Source organism: Rhodotorula toruloides (genome assembly GCF_000320785.1).
Source record: "Rhodotorula toruloides NP11 unplaced genomic scaffold Scaffold38, whole genome shotgun sequence".
Taxonomy (NCBI): Eukaryota; Fungi; Basidiomycota; class Microbotryomycetes; order Sporidiobolales; family Sporidiobolaceae; genus Rhodotorula; species Rhodotorula toruloides.
The window spans coordinates 149,719-164,795 of record NW_015622998.1 but is presented as its reverse complement, the minus strand read 5'-3'; the positions used below and the strand labels follow the sequence as shown (position 1 = coordinate 164,795).

Here is a 15,077-nt window from a genome sequence, read left to right as displayed (position 1 = left end):
GAGGCGAGAGGAGGTCGATACAGCCGACAGCAAGGACACCGCAAGCTTAGCAAGTCCTCAGAGCGGAGCGAGGGTCGTGGAGGAGGAGAGGAGCGACTCGCGACGATGGTTGAACCTAACACGCACTCCACTCTCGCTCGGACAGCTGCTAGAAGACGTTGAGCTCTTCTTTAGACTGCTCTTGATGCTACCCTGGCCTCTAGCAGACCGCTACCGCCGTCGCTCGCCTGTTCCCCAAGCTCTCGCTGAACCCGACAGAGTAAACGGACGAGACACGGTTTTCGCCTACTCGAGGAGCGCCTGAAACTTTCCAGCACCCTGCCAGACCGACCGGCAAGGTCGTCCACTTCGAGAAGCAGCAGGAGATGGACGAGGGCGACCTCGAGAAGTGGGCAGCGCCTTTCGGGCACACGAGAGTGCGAGGAGCGTTCGTGCTAAAGCGCTCGAATGAACTTGCATGCCCTTGACTGAGCTCTCTCAGGAACGCGATTCGAAGAAGTGGAAAGTGGAAGGATGCGAACGGGCTGCGCAGGTTTGCAAAGCGACCTCGAGCGGATGCTACAGCGGAGAGGCGTAAGCTGCGAGCGTGAGTGAGAGCGGTCAGCTTGTGAGCATCAGCGAGATCTAGCCAGTCCGCTCGAGACGCCGCCGACCGAAAGGAGAGGAGCGATGCTTCGCGCAAACTTGTCCCACAAGCGCGCTCCGCGCGATGTTCAGAGTGAGAGGAGGACTCACAGTACAACAAACATCACCAGCACCCGTCAACTAGACCACACCTTCGCCGAGCCGTTCCTTCGGAGCCTGGGTTAGCGGACGGAAGGAGCGCAACGCAGAGTCAGCTCACGCACGATGAAGCGATAGCCAAGGGCACGCGAGACGCACCTCCTCCTTCTGTGGCACCTCGTCCACAAAGTCCGGCAGCTCGCTCGTCGCATCCGCCTGGAGGTAAGACGGGATCCCCTCCTCCTCCTCGAACTCGTTCCCGAGCGCCTCAAGTTCTGCGAGAGAGAGCAAGGCATCAGCGAAGGATCCTAAACTATGAAGAGAAAGCCGCGCGAACGCACCCGCCTCGAGATCCGCCTCGTCCACCTCTTCCGGTACGCCATACGTCCGCGACATCGCTTCCTGCACGTCGTTCGCGGAGTCGAGCAGGTCCGCCATGTCGTCGTGCATTGCCTGCGCGAAAGTGAGCGTCAGCGAGCGACATGAAAGCGGGACAGACCCGGCTACGCACTTCAATCTTGTCAATGTCGATCTTCCCGTACTGCTTCTTCATCTCCTTGTTGGCGGTCTTCATCGCGTCGACCGTCGCCATTGTATTGCGCAGGTTCTCGGTCGTCATGCTCGCCTGCTCCATGTTGAAGCTCTGCTGCTGGAGCTGCGCGATCTGCGACTCGTACAGTTTTTTCTGCTTGAGAACGCGAAGGGCGCGCTGCTGGACGGCGTTCTGCGAGCGGATAGGAGCGAAGAGTTAGCACGAGCGCTGTGCGGGAGCTCAAGCAACCACGTTCGTGCCGGAAGCGGTTGAACAAGGGAGACCGCAAGCTGAACGCCCCGACACGCACCTTCCCTGGCCCGTCCCGCATCTTCTTCATCTGGTCGCGGTACTTGGTGAGCTCTGCATCGAGCTTGCGGATCTTGACCTCGATCGAGTCAACGCGGAGGTCGGTTGAAGCAATCGCATCGGCGAGAGAGGGTTTCGGCTTCGAGGAGGACGAGCCGAAGAGGCGATTCATGGCAGGAGGCGAATAAACGTCGAAGCAAAGGGTTCGAGGGAGTGTGTGTGAGTAAGAAAGGGTAGGCTGCGGCGGAAAGTGCAAGGAGCGTCAGTCCAGCGATTCGAGCGAGATGCTGTCCAACAGTCCTCGCGTGGCGGGCCCTCGCCAACCTTGCACGCAGAGCAGTAACCTTTCGTACCGTTTCGTCCTCCTAGCGAAGTCTGTATACCGCCAGACGCCGCACACGCTCGCCCAACTGGCCGCTGCTGCGACCCGGCCCTCCTCCACACCTCGAGCATAAAGGGCTTGCACGGACTCACAGGTAGGTCTCGAGATAATTCGCGACGGATTCGGACGTGTCGGCAATCGCAGCGAGGCGTTGTCGCGACGTGCGAAGACTCCGAGTCGAGGTGGGGAAGGAAGAGACGGGTGAAAGGCGAGTGTCCGGGCGCGAGGGGTAGGAGGCAGTCGCTGAGTCTTCGGGATCCAATGTGAAGCGGCGTGAGCACAGGTCAGCGAGGTGAGCGAGATGGGCAGAAGCAGAAGGGAGAGAAACAACTCGAAAGCAAGGTGAGCGCGATCTACCGCTTCGCAGAGCCCGTACAGGACGACATCGGTGAAGAAGAGACGCGGGAGAGCGTCGGCGGAGCACAGCGAACCACAAGGAAGCCTCTCGCCCCCTCACCTCCTCGTCCCAAACTCGAAGGCGACAACAACAGTCTCGGGGTTGCAAAGATGCGAGATGCGATGCGATGAGATAGATGCGAGGGTGCAGGAGGATCCGTCAAGCCATCACGAGTTCCTCGGCAAAGAGCGCGAGATCAATGACCCGCAACTCGCCCCTCCTCCGTCCGTCACTCGTCGTCCGCTTCATCTGCTCGGCCGTCCAGTGCGAGCTGATACCGTGCGTGAACGCGGCGATCTCGACGTCCCAGCCGCGGTCGAGAGCGCGGCGGACGCAGCCGAGGAAGCCGCCAGGGTTATACTCGGACGAGTTGGCGTCGCCGGTAACGATGACGAGGACGGGGCGTTCACGAGGCGGGCGACGCGGGACGAACTGGACGACGGCAGGCGGTTTCGGCTGGGTGGGGACGATCTTGGCGGTAGCGGGGACAATCTTGGGCGGAGCAGGCGTGATCTTTGGTTGAGCGGGCGTGATCTTGGGCTGAGCGGGAATGAACTTGGGCTGCGAGGACGTGGCGGTCGAGGCAGGCGTGTTGGCCGGCTGGGCTGAGCCGGTGAGGTAGGCGGAAGAAGGGAGGAAGCGAGGTTTGGCGGGGACAGTCGCGGCGGACATAGAGATGTTCGGCGCCAGGGCCGGTGGTGGGGCAGGTGGCGGTGCGGTGGCGAAGAGGACAGACGGCGAGCCGAGCGACGGCGCTGGCGCTGCGCTGGTCGAGGCCGTTGAAGCTGACTCGTCGTCGGGAGCAACGCGGTCGGACACCTGCGTCTCTGACATCGAGGTGTCGCCATCCTCCTGCGCATCCGCCGTGCGCTGCAGCGCGGCGGCGATGTCCGCCTCGCCAGGCCTCGCAGACGCTTCCGCAGACGCTTCATCCGCGGATCCCGCCGGCTGGACGAGCGGCGTTGAGTCGACCGCATTGGCCGTTTCGTTGAGGGGCTCGCCGGTCGCGCGCTCGGCGGAAACGGTTGCGCCAAACTCGGTGCATGTAGAATCTGCGGACGTGACTTCGGCGACTGACGGAGGCGCCTCGACAACCGGAGTCGTAACGGGCAGCTGGGGCGGGTCGACGGCCATCGCTTCAGGCGCAGCGGTGGGCTCGGATGCATCTGCTACAGGAGCGACGAGGGGCTCGGGCGCAGCTGGCGCAGGTGCGAAGACGGCGGGAGCTGGCGTAGGTGACGGAGGCGGCATCGGCGGAGGCTCAAAGTCGAGGAGCGACTCGAGGATCTTGAGATGGACAAGCTCGTCGACGGCCTGCGGAGGAGTATGTGTCAGCACGACTCTTTGGGCGAGCAGACTCGGGCGGCCCACCTGCTCCTTGTAGTGCTTGGTCTGCGAAGCCTCGGGCTGGGGAGGCGGCGGAGGAGGAGGCGCCTTCTTGTTGCCCTGCTTCCGCTTCTTGCCGCCCTGCTGCTGCTGCGTGGCTTGCGCGGCGGCCGCGACGGTGTGCGAGGCCGAGGTCGAGGGCTCGGCTCGCGGGACGCGCTGGAGAAGCGAGATCTCGTAGCCCTGCGAGCAAGAGCGTCAGCGACATGTGCATCGAGATTTTGAGTCGCCCGACTCACCCACTCGACGGCAGGCTCGAGACTCTGCCACAGCGTCGAACTTCCGACGAGGACCCTCCGCTCGACCCGCCTCCCACGCTCGAGCAGCGCAAACAACATCTTATAGTCGAGCTTGACCTTTTTGCCGGCGATCGTGACTGTCTTGAGCGTCTTGGCCGGCTGTGGCTTGCCGTCCTTGCCCTTCTGCGCGCCGACCTTCGTGCTCGTGATCTTGGCTTCCGGCCGCGCTCGCACCCAGTTGAGGAACGAGTAGAGGACGTTCGAGTTGTCGATGAACACCTCGACGCGCGGGCGGTCGTCGTCGACGTCCTCGAGCGGCTCGGGCGGAGCGGGAAAGATCGCCTTCTTGAGCGCCTCCTTGCGGTTCGGCGGGCCTGGCCAGAAGCCATGCTGTGCCGCCTCGTTCGGCGGCGGGAGATTCTTGGCGGGGAGGACGGTGTGGTGCGGGACGTCGAAGATGGCGCTGTCCGACGCCGACTCGAGGGTCGCAAACTCGCCGAACGCGGAAAAGATCTTGGCGGGGAGACGCTCGCGCTTCTCCTCCTTGGTAAAGGGCATGACGCCGCGCGCCTTGGTCTTCTTATTCTTCGCTGCGCGGGCAGGAGCGACAGTGACGGCGGAACCGGCGGGACGTTCGTAGACGGCCTTGACTTGTCCCGCAGCGGCGACGGCTGTCGACGACGTAGTGGCTGAAGCGGCGGACGCCGCGGGTGTCGACGAGGTGCTGGCATCCTTGCGGCGGACGTAGACGGCCTTGACGGGCGCGGTCGAAGTCGAGGCGGTGGACGGGTCCGCGGGTTTGCTGCGTGAGGGAGAGACCCGGTCATTCGGCAGGCTCGTAGAACGACAGCGGGGCAAAGACGGCGCAAGAGCACGACCTGGGACGCACGAGAGTGGAGAAGGCTTGTACGAGAGCTTGCCGGCGGCAGGATGAGGCATGCCGCCCTTGAAGGGAACGGGCGTCCCGCCAGACAAGTCGACAGGCGAAGGTGCAGCCTTCTTCCGCTCGTAGCTCGCCTTGCCGACATAGGACGCCTTGCCCGTCTCGGATGCCGGACCTGAAGCAGCCGAAGGTGCAGCAGACGAGGCTCGCGAGGAGATGGGAATCGAGATGGCACCTGCAGCGCGGCGAGAGGGGTCCGCGAGCAGGTCCGCAGGGAGATCGGCGAAGCTCATGTCCATGTCCATCGAGGCGTCTGCGGCATGACCGTACGGCGCCGAGGCAGCACGGTCGTAAGAAGCGCGGCTCGCGAGAGACGCAGCGCCGGCGAAAGCATGAAACGGCGGGTAGGCAGGAGCGGTCGAGGAAGCAGCGTCGTCGTCAGAGACTACTTCGCCCTCCTCAATGTCGTCATCATCTTCCTCGGCGAAAGGCCGCTTTTGCGGCAGAATCAGCAAGCTCAGGTCAGCCGAAGGCGAAGGCGGAGCAGCCGTGTCTCGCGCAGGTACTGGTCGAGCTGGGGTAGAGGTCGAGGCGAACGAGTTAGCCGACGGTGGGAGCGCTTGATCCGAGACTTGAGGCGGGACAGAGGCGAGTCGGGTGGGAGAAAGGGTGAGGTCGTGGACGTGCGAGGGGTCGACAGAGACGGCTCGAGAAGTGACCCGCGAGACGTCGCTCATCCCGTCGTCGCCTGCGACCGTCGAGGCGTGACCGACCGAGTCGAGCCGTCGCCTCTTTCGTCGCGCATTCGCCGCGACATGCTCAAGCGAGTCGTCGACGCCCTCGCCGTCTTCGTCCTCGTCTTCGTGCTCGTCCGCCTCGTCCGCCGAGCCAAGGTCGAACGGCAACGTCTCATCCTGGCCGTGATCGTCGTCCTCGTCCACCTGCTCCTGGACCGCCTCCTCGAGATCCGAGACGGCGTTGTCGTCCTCCGCGGCCGCATCCTCCTTTTCAGACTCCGAGTCACTCGTCGAGTCCGAGTCGGAATCGGAGCCGTCTTCTGCGGCCGCTTCTTCGACGCCAGCCTCCTTCGCCTGTTCCTCTTCTTCGACCGGCCTACTCCTTGGGCGCTCACCGACGAGCGCACCCGCAACCTCGTCGTCGTCGTCGCTGTCCGACTCGTCCGAATCGCTTGAGCTGGAGCTGGAGCTGGAGGACGAGTCGTCAGACGAATCCGAATCGGAAGACGACACCGTCGCTTTCGCCGATATGGGGTCGGTCATTGTCGGCGCGTCCGCCACAAGCTGCGAAGAGACGACGGACTGGGCGACGTCGGGCGAAGGTGTAGGCGCGGCAGGCGCGATCGAGGGTTTTGGGGGATTGTTTGCAGGGGCGACGGTCGCGGGAGTCGCGTTAGCTGCGAGCGGCGCGGGCGCTGGTGGAGGAGGTGGAGCGGGTCTTGACGCAGCGGCGGATGCGGGAACGGTCGAGGGCATGGCCGGAGCGGATAGATGCTGGAAAGGAGCGGGGGCGGCAGGAGGAACCGAAGGCGGGCGGGAAGATTGGGCGGACGAGGTCGAAGGTCGTGATGAAGGAGGGTAGGCGGAAGACGGTGCGCAGGTAAGGTAGGAGGGAGCGTGTGAAGGAGGGGGAGTTGGTCGAGAGGGGCCGGAGTCGACGGGAGGGACCGAGGGCGTTCGACTGTACGCTTGTCGCTCGTACACGGCGGGTTGTGGAGGAGCTGCGACGTATAATCGTCAGTCATCTCTCTCGGGATGGCAGAAGTTACGAAAGCGAGCTGACGCCAAGCAGCCGCTGGAGGAGCACCCGGCGGCGCAGGGACGAAGGCCGGTCCTGGTCCTCGTGCTGGATACGCCGCGGGGCCGGATTGCGTACCAGCATAGCTCGGATAGCTTGCGGGAGGAGGAGGCGGAGTTGGGCGATGGAAGAGGGCAGGCGGAGGCTGATGAACAACGGGCGGCCCAGCGGGAATAGCGTAGGTCGCGCCGAGCTGTGCAGTTGCCACTGGGTATCCCGAGTACGAGACTGGCTGCACGGGCGGCGGTGGTGGCGCCGTCGAGTGGGAAGCGATGTAAGATGCGGACGGGGCGAAGCGTGAAGCCCCGGGAGGACGCGCGACGGGCGGAGGAGCTTGCGCCGTTCCTCCTCGAGAGCTCCGTCCCCTCTCACCGCGCTTTGGCGGCATCCTGAGCGAGTGGATGCGGGTGGACGAGCGAGACCCGCGAACGACCTCCTCCTGGACGTGGACAACACCGCTGACCACGCCGGGAGTCTTGTGCTGCTCGCTGAGCGCTTTGCCGTCACTCTCGTCGACCCGCTGATTAGATACAGCCGCTCCAGAGGCGGTGTGCTCGCTGTCTTCGACTCCCAAAGTTGAGGGGGCCTGTTGAGGGACCTGTACGGCTAGAACGAGGCTCGTAGGACAAGCAGGTGCGTCCAGTCCCTTCGATCAGCTCTCTCGTGCCGCTGACCGGTCCTCGGCGCCATCAGAGTCGAGTTGTCCACCCTCACGCGTTCCTCTCTCGACAATGTCCGCCAACTTCTACCTCTCATCCCACGCGAACCACCATCTCCACCCTCGGTATGCGCTTCTTACCGCTCGGCTCGACGACTTGCGACACGCGAACGAGCAGGAACTCGCGTGGATCGAGATATGGAGTGCGAGCGGTGCGTTGCGCCGTTCCTCCAGCTTCCTCCTCGCCCTCGAAGCAATCACTGAGGACATATAGCTGCACACAGCCATGCAAAAGATTTGTAAGCGCCTGAACCTCCGCCAGCAAGTGGTCGCGACAGCGGTCGTCTACTTCCGGCGTTTCTACCTCCGCAACTCGTACTGCGAGACCGACCCGGCACTTGTCGCTGCTGCGTGCTGCTACGTCGCTGCGAAAGCGGAGGAGACGCCGGTGCATGTGAAGAGTGCGGTGGGCGAAGCGAAGGTCGTTTTCAACGGTGCGCTCCCTCACGCTCTTTCCTGCCGTCCATCCGTCTCACTCGCCGGTTCTCGCGCGCAGACATGGGTCTCGTCTCTTTTACGTCGGATCACCACCGCCTCGCCGAGATGGAGTTCTATCTCCTCGAAGAACTCGACTTTCACCTGATCATCTTCCACCCTTACCGCGCTTTGATCCAGCTGTGCGGGAGGGACGGCGGTGCGAATGCGGGTGGAGAGGAGGGCAGGCTGAACAAGGACAAGATGCTTGAGATGGATGACACGACGCTGCAGATGGCTTGGTGCGTCTCGGTCCGCTCCTACTTTCTCGACTCGTCGACCTGACGACATGCCGGGATGTTTTCGGTGCGCCACTGTCACACAGGTTCATCCTGAACGACACCTTCCGCTCGTCGCTCTGCCTTGTCCACCCACCGCACCTCATCGCCATCGCAGCGATCTACCTCGCGTTCGCACTCCAGCCTCCCGCCTCGGCCGCCGCGCAGATCCTTCCTCCTTCTGCGTCTGCGTCCGCAGGTCGCGCATCGAACGGCTCTGCGGACGCTCCTCGACCGGGCGGAGGACCCGCCACACGCACCCGCCGCCAATCGCAAGACGCATCGAACAACCCTTCCGCCCTCACCACCACCTCCTCATCCTCCAGCACGAAGTCCTCGCCTTCTGCCCCAGATCCAATCACTTTCCTCGCCTCCCTCGCGATCGACCAGTCGCTCGTCCTCGAGATCGTCCAAGAAATCGTCTCGCTGTACGAGTTATGGGCCCAACTCGAGTCCGGTTCCAGCAATAGCTCCGGCTCAAGCGGTTCCAATCGCGGTAGCTCAAGCTCTTCTACGCGCGGACAAAGCGGCGGAACTAGCTCGAGTCCGGATGAGAAAGTTGTTGCGATCTTGAGGAGGATGCAGGAGGGCAGGATGAGGGAGCTGAGAGACGAGAGGGGGAAACAGGTGCAGGCTCAGCAGGCGCAGGCGGCGGTTGCTGGGAGGAGGGGTGGTTGAGCGTGGGCGAAAGAGGGAGAGGATGGGCAGGTGAGGCATGAGGATGGCGAGGTGCGTTCAGTTTCTCCCTACAGCCTTGTTCTGAGCTTGGCGTACTCGCCGTTCTCTTGTGCAGGCGTAAGATGTGCTTCCTTTACGCCAGCGAGATCAGCCTGAAGGCGACCATGTCAACCGTCCGCCAATTTCCTCCTCCTCGACCCGCCAACATCCCTCCGTTCCGTCGCTTCGATGCCCTCCCGCCGACTCGCGGTTCCGCTGGTCAGCCGTCAAAAGGTCGACGACTTCGCTCGGCCCGCAACTCACGACTTCGAGCGCAAACGGATCGAGGACGAGGGCATCCTCGGACGGAAGAAGCGACTCCGCAACGACGACTTTCGCTCGGCTGGCTCGTCCTTCTCGGCCGCGTCTCCGCATCGAGTGAACGAGGCAGTGCACAAGGCGTGCTCCTCGTGCGGAGACTCAGCTGAGGTTGCGCAAGCCGAGGAGAGCCGGGCCTCACGTGCGGTGTGCTCGGGATGGGGACTTGGCGGGATCAGGTGGACGGATGGCGAGCGAGTGGAATGCAACGCACAGTTACACACACACACGCTCTTTCTCTTCTACTTTACACTTTACAAGAGCTCCGACGACGAGAGCGACTGCTGTTCTTCGCCTGCTTGTGCCCAAGATGCCTTCTGTCTCTCCCTCGCACTACACCATGGACAACGCACCCTTGATCGGTAAGAACGCGCTCAACGAGTAGAGTGATCCAGCGCACTGACTGGCTCGTTGCCCGCTCGTCTTCCCGCGCTGTCGTGATCCCGCTCCATCCTCGTCCCCACCCTCGAACTCGCTCTCCTCGCCGCGCCCTCCCTGGACCCGCCCGAGCACAGGTGCGTTCATCTGAGACTTCTACGAGTACTGCGGGCCCGCTGACCCTCGCTGTCCCGTTCTCCCGTTCTCGCCAACTCGATTCCGTCTCCTCCTCGTTCTTGGCCGACTTCGGCTTCCTCCAAACTCGCCAAATTGGACGTGGCACTACACAGGAGTCATTGGCGGATCCGGCTTGTACAAGCTCGACAACCTCGAGATCGTCAAGACCGTCAACCCCGTCACCGTGCGTCCCCCCTTGAGCGAGAGTCACTCAGAGACCAATTCCGCTCACTGAAACACCTGCGCACAGCCCTGGGGCCCTCCCTCATCGCCCATCACGATTGCCTCGCTCTCTACGCCCGAAGGACCCGTCACGCTCGCCTTCCTCGCCCGCCATGGCCCTCACCACAACATCCCGCCCTCGAACGTCCCCTCGCGCGCCAACATTGCCGCCCTGAAGCGCATCGGCGTCAAGGCTATCGTGGCGTTCTCCGCCGTCGGAAGCCTCAGGGAGGAGATCCGCCCCGGAGACATCATCGTCCCCGACCAGATCATCGACCGCACCAAGGTGGGTCGGGCGTGGACTCCAGTGAGATTGACAGAGCTGACATCGAATGATGCAGGGCGTCCGCCCCTCGACCTACTTTGACCGGACGATGGTCGGCCACGCCATGTTTGGCGAGCCGTTCGACGTCCAGCTTCGCGAGGTGCGCTCCCTCCCCTCGTATCCCTCGACGCCCGTACTCACATACCCACCGCGCAGTTCATTGTCCCTCACGTCAAAGAAGCGATCAACACCTTCAAGGGCCACATCAACCCGTCTGACGAGCCTCGCCTGCACACGAAGAAGACGGTGGTCGTCATGGAGGGACCGCAGTTCTCGACCCGCGCAGAGAGCAACATGTACCGTCTCTGGGGCGGTGACATTATCAACATGAGCGCTTTGCCCGAGGCCAAGCTTGCGCGCGAAGCCGAGCTCTCGTACGTTGCGCGTCTTCGTCTTTGCGAGTCCTGGCTAACGAGGACTGCCCCGCAGCTACGCCCTCGTGGCCACGAGCACCGACTACGACGCGTGGCGCGTCGACGCTGCGCCGGTCACGGTCGAGGAGGTGATGAAGACGCTCCGCACGAACGCCGAGCTGTCGAAGCACATCACGGCCTCGATCCTCGGCGCCGTCCACACGGCCGTCAAGTCGGGCCAGATCCAAGGCCAGACAGGCCAGATGCAGTACTCGCTCATGACGCCTCACAAGGAAGTCGGTGCGGAGGAACTTCACCGCCTGACGTACCTCCTGCCCAACTACTTCAACTACCCCGATCCGGCCGCCGAGCGCCGCTCGCGCTCGCGCGCACGCATCGATGTCGACATGGACGACTACACCGGCGGCGAGGAGCCCGCCCCTCGTGGCCGCCAGTAGACTTTAGACCTTCCCGAGCGAAGTCTTTATCATGGCATCTTCCCCCCTCGCGTTTCCCGTCCGCCTGTAGCTCTCTCTTGACACTTAAAATCGAAGGTCGTGACTCTGCCATCCGTTCGTGGCCTGGAGAGCGAGCGAAGGGCTTCACTGCGGTGCACCACCACCCTCTTCCGCTTGCACTCGACTTCGCTCCTTTCACAACCATGCTAGGGCTCTTGCAAGGCTTGATATGTGTCTCTCTGGCTCACTCCGCTGTCTCGGTGCCCGCGCAACCCGCCCAGCTAGCGTGGTTACCGCCTTCGCATCCTCATCAGCGTCCGGCGCCGAGGGGAGAGTACAGGATGGAACCGGTGCGTACGGGCTCGCCACACTCTGCACATCATCCAGCTTACTTGTCAAAGCGCGGCGCAGGGCTATAGTCCGTACCCGGGCGGCAAGGACGCGCCAGAACTGCGAATGCCCTCTGGATTCTCGCGCAACATCCCCGAAGTGCGCACTCCCATCCTGCCCCATCCTTCTGTCTTCGTTGACGAGGTGGGAACTCACAGCGACGCATTCACTCCCACAACGACTACTGGCGGGACGTGCCGGTCTATACCGCCCTCTCGCACGGCGCACTCTCGATCGAAGCGGACGTCTGGCTCAACCCGAAGGACGACAAGCTCTACGTGCGTGCTCCGCTCGCTCCTAGAGATGCTCATGTTGATGCATTGGTGCGCAGGTCTCGCACAACGTCGCATCTCTCACTCGAGCCCGCACCTTCTCCCGCCTCTACATCGACCAGCTCGTCGACGTCCTGTCTCGCGCGAACGTGCATGACGAAGAGACGGCTTTCTTCGACAAGACGGACTATTGGACGATGGCGAACGAGCGGGAGGAACGGAGGCTGTGGACGAGGTGAGCCAGCGATTGCGACGTGCGGTGCCTCCTGGGTTGACGGGTCTACTCGCAGCTTCTACGAAGGCAATCTGACGCCTATCCAGCTGCTAGTCGACCTAGTGCGCTACTCCTCTGTACCTGCGGCAGACCGATGCTGACCAGCGGCTTCGCGCAGAAAACCCGCGGCAACGAAACTTACCATACCGTCTTGCGCGAACTCGAGCCCCTACGCTCGCGTAGCTGGCTGACGAGGTGGAACGGGACGCATATTGAGCCAGGCGAGCCTCGTTGCTCGCTCCCTCTCGCCGAATCCTTCTGACCCTTATTTTTGAGCAGGGCCCGTCCTCGTCCTCCTCACTGGCAACGGCATCAATCTCGACGTCCGCTCGCAAGTCGCGCCACAAATGTCGCGAGACGTCTTCCTAGACGCTCGTGCGTCCCGTCGTTCTGGTCTGCCCGCAGCGTTCCCGCTGACGAAAGACCGTGGCAGCTCTTCTCCGACTAGACGAGACTTGGCAAGGTATGGACGGTGGGCACTATGGCTGGAACTCGACGCTCGCGCCAATGGCGTTCGTCTTGCCCTTTCTTCGTCGTACGGAAGACTCGCTAACTCTCGCCTCGCAGGTCCGCGTCGTTCGCCTCCGCTACTTCCTGGGACGGCCGGAAGGCTATCTCCGCAGCGCAAGAAACGACTCTATCGCAACTACTGCGGACAGCGCAGGGCCGTAGGCAGGTTCTCCTCGCTCGGACTCTCCCTCACTGACACCCTCGCTGCGCAGGCGGCTTCAAGACCCGTCTCTGGTCGACCCCGCGCTGGCCAACGCATGTGCGGGACCGAGTCTGGCGGACACTGTACGACCTGTGCGTCGACGTTTCTCGCTTTGCAAAGTCTCGCCTGGGAGCTGACATCCTCTCCGGGCTCGCAGCGGGACAGACTGGCTAGATGCAGACGATATCGAGGCGGCTGCGGCTTTCTAGATCCGTGTAGACCGCGCAATGTATCTTATCAGAGCTTCAGCCGCTACAGTGAGGGCCAAAGACACGCGCGAAGCTCTTCTCACAAGGAGACGCAGAAACGGACGAATCAACTCGCTGCAGTCCGCAAACACATGATCTACAGCTTCCTCGGATCCTCGACGCTCGCCTACTGCTTGCTCGGGTCGAGCCCCACGCTACCTTGCATCTTCGTCTCGAGTCCTTGAACCGTCTCGATCGAGAGGAGGGCGTGCGAGCCGATCACCACTGTCGGGATGAGGACGAGGAGAGAGATCAGGATGGCTGAGGAGGAAGAAAAGGGCGTCAGCTCGGAGCTCGAAGAGACAGCAGGATGCGGAACGCACCGAAGAGGATGCCAGGCGAAAAGAGCGTGTATCGGTGGAAGATGCCGCTCTTCGGGTCGGGCTGGAATATGCTCGTCCCGTTGCCGTTGCCGTCGCCGTCATCCTCGTCGTCCTGGAGAGGGGAGACGTCGAGGACGCTTCCCTCCCACTCGCCGACGGTGTAAGGATCGACGGCATGCGCGTACTCCTCCTCCGTCGGCTCGACGACGTCCGTCACGCCAATCTCGGGCTTGTCGGCGTAGTCGGGCGAAGTCGCCGATTCGGCGGCAGCGGGCGAGTCCTGCCCGTTGACATCCTCGAGTTCCTGCATCGTCTCGACCATCTTCTCGAGCGTGTCGCCCTGCAGCTGGTCCTCCTCTGCAATCTCCTCGAGCAGTTCCTCAACGATGGCATCGTCGCTCGCGCCTGCACCGGGTGCTTGCCGCTTGTTGAGAGAGTGCGAGGCGGCGTGCTGCGTGTTGCACGGGCGGACGGGAAGAGAGGTCGGCAAGGAGGTGAGGATGACGGCGTAGGGTGTCGATGCGGACCGGATCAGGCCACCGACGAGCTTGTCTGCGTGGCAGATCTAGGTCAGTCGCGGATGGCATCCGGGGAAGAGGAGACTCCGAACGCACCAACCCGGGCCAATGTCCCCTTCGTCTTCTCCACCTCCTCCTTCTCATCCGCAAACTCGCCCACCAGCCCATCCACCTTGATGAACTTGACCACCTTGTCCTTCCCGCACTCCTTCCGGAACCTCCGCACAAACTGCTCCGCCGGTGGTCGCGCAAGCTTCTCGCTCACGTAAGGGAAAGTGAGAGCGTTACCGGCTACTCGTGCAGAGGCGAGGGAGGATTTGATGCCTGAGGGCGAGTCGGAGATGGAGGGGAGGAGGGAGAGGTCCGAGTTGTGCAGGCCGGGGACCGATACGACAAAGAGGGAAGAGAGGTCGCACAGGTCGTCCACATCGGCAGAGAAGGCACGCTGGGCGGACTGGGCGGAGCGGGCGGAGCGGGAGGAGCGGGAGGAGGAAGACTGGGCGGGGTCTAGTTGGGCGAGCGAGGTGAGTCTGCGCGAGGGGATTGAGTGTCAGAATGGCTGTTCCCACGGGGCACTGCCATTACACAACAGCGTCTCAGCCCGCGCGTTGAGCCCACAGAGGCCTGTCTGACGCGTGAGACCCTCCTCGTCCTCATCAATGCACGACCCTCGAGGTCGATGGCAGCACCCCGTACAGACTCGCTGAGCCGCTGCCGCCACCCTATCACACATCCCACGCTGCCATGGGAACCGCTGTCCACCCCATCAAGCCCGCACGGCGCTTCGCAAGCGATGATGACGGGACGGCGGGGGAAGGGGTCGAGAGGCGCGACTGACCTGCTCGAGCTCCAGGCGACGATCGGATAAGTGCCAGAGAACGCATTGGCAGCTGATGCCGCAGCCAGCAAGGCAGCGAGAGCGGTTGAGGCATGCATGGCGTCCTTTTGGAGGGAGAGAGGGAAGGCGACGAGGAGGGACGACTCTCGCTCGCAAAGAGCTTCGTAGGCAGTGCGCGAGGGGTATTTTCGGTCACATGCGATGCTAGACAGGCAGATACACGAGGAGCTATGCGAAAAGAAAGCGGATGTGGACAACGAAGCGACACTTCCACCGTCCAACCTTTGCAACACACGGCTTCGACAACACTGCCCCTTCACAGATCATGCGAGAACGCACATCGGCTTCCCCAGTCGCACCCGTTGCGCGTCCGGAAGAACTTGCACTGGACGTCCTTCTTCGATCCAGCCGACAACAG

At 63.0% G+C, this 15,077-nt stretch overlaps 7 protein-coding genes across 7 annotated transcripts in view; 3 read left to right on the top strand and 4 right to left on the bottom strand.

The window, feature by feature from the left end:
- Positions 1 to 765: 765 nt before the first annotated feature.
- RHTO_05937 (charged multivesicular body protein 5) lies at positions 766 to 1,736 on the bottom strand (the record flags this gene model as incomplete). Its single annotated transcript, XM_016419598.1, has 5 exons — positions 766 to 801; positions 883 to 998; positions 1,065 to 1,176; positions 1,235 to 1,447; positions 1,566 to 1,736. The coding sequence occupies 5 exons, from the start codon at positions 1,734 to 1,736 to the stop codon at positions 766 to 768; spliced, it is 648 nt and encodes a 215-aa protein (XP_016269659.1).
- A 766-nt stretch (positions 1,737 to 2,502) lies between these two features.
- On the bottom strand, positions 2,503 to 7,054 carry RHTO_05936 (uncharacterized protein; the record flags this gene model as incomplete). Its single annotated transcript, XM_016419597.1, has 5 exons — positions 2,503 to 3,657; positions 3,715 to 3,912; positions 3,969 to 4,770; positions 4,858 to 6,589; positions 6,652 to 7,054. The coding sequence occupies 5 exons, from the start codon at positions 7,052 to 7,054 to the stop codon at positions 2,503 to 2,505; spliced, it is 4,290 nt and encodes a 1,429-aa protein (XP_016269658.1).
- A 343-nt stretch (positions 7,055 to 7,397) lies between these two features.
- RHTO_05935 (cyclin c) lies at positions 7,398 to 8,814 on the top strand (the record flags this gene model as incomplete). Its single annotated transcript, XM_016419596.1, has 4 exons — positions 7,398 to 7,536; positions 7,609 to 7,818; positions 7,881 to 8,100; positions 8,184 to 8,814. 4 exons carry the CDS (start codon positions 7,398 to 7,400, stop codon positions 8,812 to 8,814), a joined length of 1,200 nt encoding a protein of 399 aa, XP_016269657.1.
- A 667-nt stretch (positions 8,815 to 9,481) lies between these two features.
- On the top strand, positions 9,482 to 11,084 carry RHTO_05934 (5'-methylthioadenosine phosphorylase; the record flags this gene model as incomplete). Its single annotated transcript, XM_016419595.1, has 6 exons — positions 9,482 to 9,533; positions 9,840 to 9,910; positions 9,977 to 10,234; positions 10,290 to 10,373; positions 10,430 to 10,647; positions 10,703 to 11,084. The coding sequence occupies 6 exons, from the start codon at positions 9,482 to 9,484 to the stop codon at positions 11,082 to 11,084; spliced, it is 1,065 nt and encodes a 354-aa protein (XP_016269656.1).
- Positions 11,085 to 11,287: 203 nt separating this feature from the next.
- Positions 11,288 to 12,941, top strand: RHTO_05933 (PLC-like phosphodiesterase; the record flags this gene model as incomplete). The annotated part of the gene is made up of 11 exons (XM_016419594.1): positions 11,288 to 11,434; positions 11,496 to 11,573; positions 11,633 to 11,752; positions 11,806 to 11,981; positions 12,037 to 12,082; positions 12,139 to 12,199; positions 12,300 to 12,395; positions 12,454 to 12,532; positions 12,588 to 12,688; positions 12,743 to 12,824; positions 12,890 to 12,941. 11 exons carry the CDS (start codon positions 11,288 to 11,290, stop codon positions 12,939 to 12,941), a joined length of 1,038 nt encoding a protein of 345 aa, XP_016269655.1.
- Positions 12,942 to 13,107: 166 nt separating this feature from the next.
- Positions 13,108 to 14,757, bottom strand: RHTO_05932 (uncharacterized protein; the record flags this gene model as incomplete). Its single annotated transcript, XM_016419593.1, has 4 exons — positions 13,108 to 13,241; positions 13,304 to 13,855; positions 13,918 to 14,351; positions 14,660 to 14,757. The coding sequence occupies 4 exons, from the start codon at positions 14,755 to 14,757 to the stop codon at positions 13,108 to 13,110; spliced, it is 1,218 nt and encodes a 405-aa protein (XP_016269654.1).
- Positions 14,758 to 14,982: 225 nt separating this feature from the next.
- Positions 14,983 to 15,077, bottom strand: part of RHTO_05931 (uncharacterized protein) — a gene marked incomplete at both ends in the record, with an annotated part of 3,524 nt that continues 3,429 nt past the window's right edge. The window contains one exon of the mRNA XM_016419592.1: positions 14,983 to 15,077. This exon is cut by the window's right edge and continues 166 nt beyond it. Within this exon, the coding sequence (XP_016269653.1) occupies positions 14,983 to 15,077 (95 nt within the window).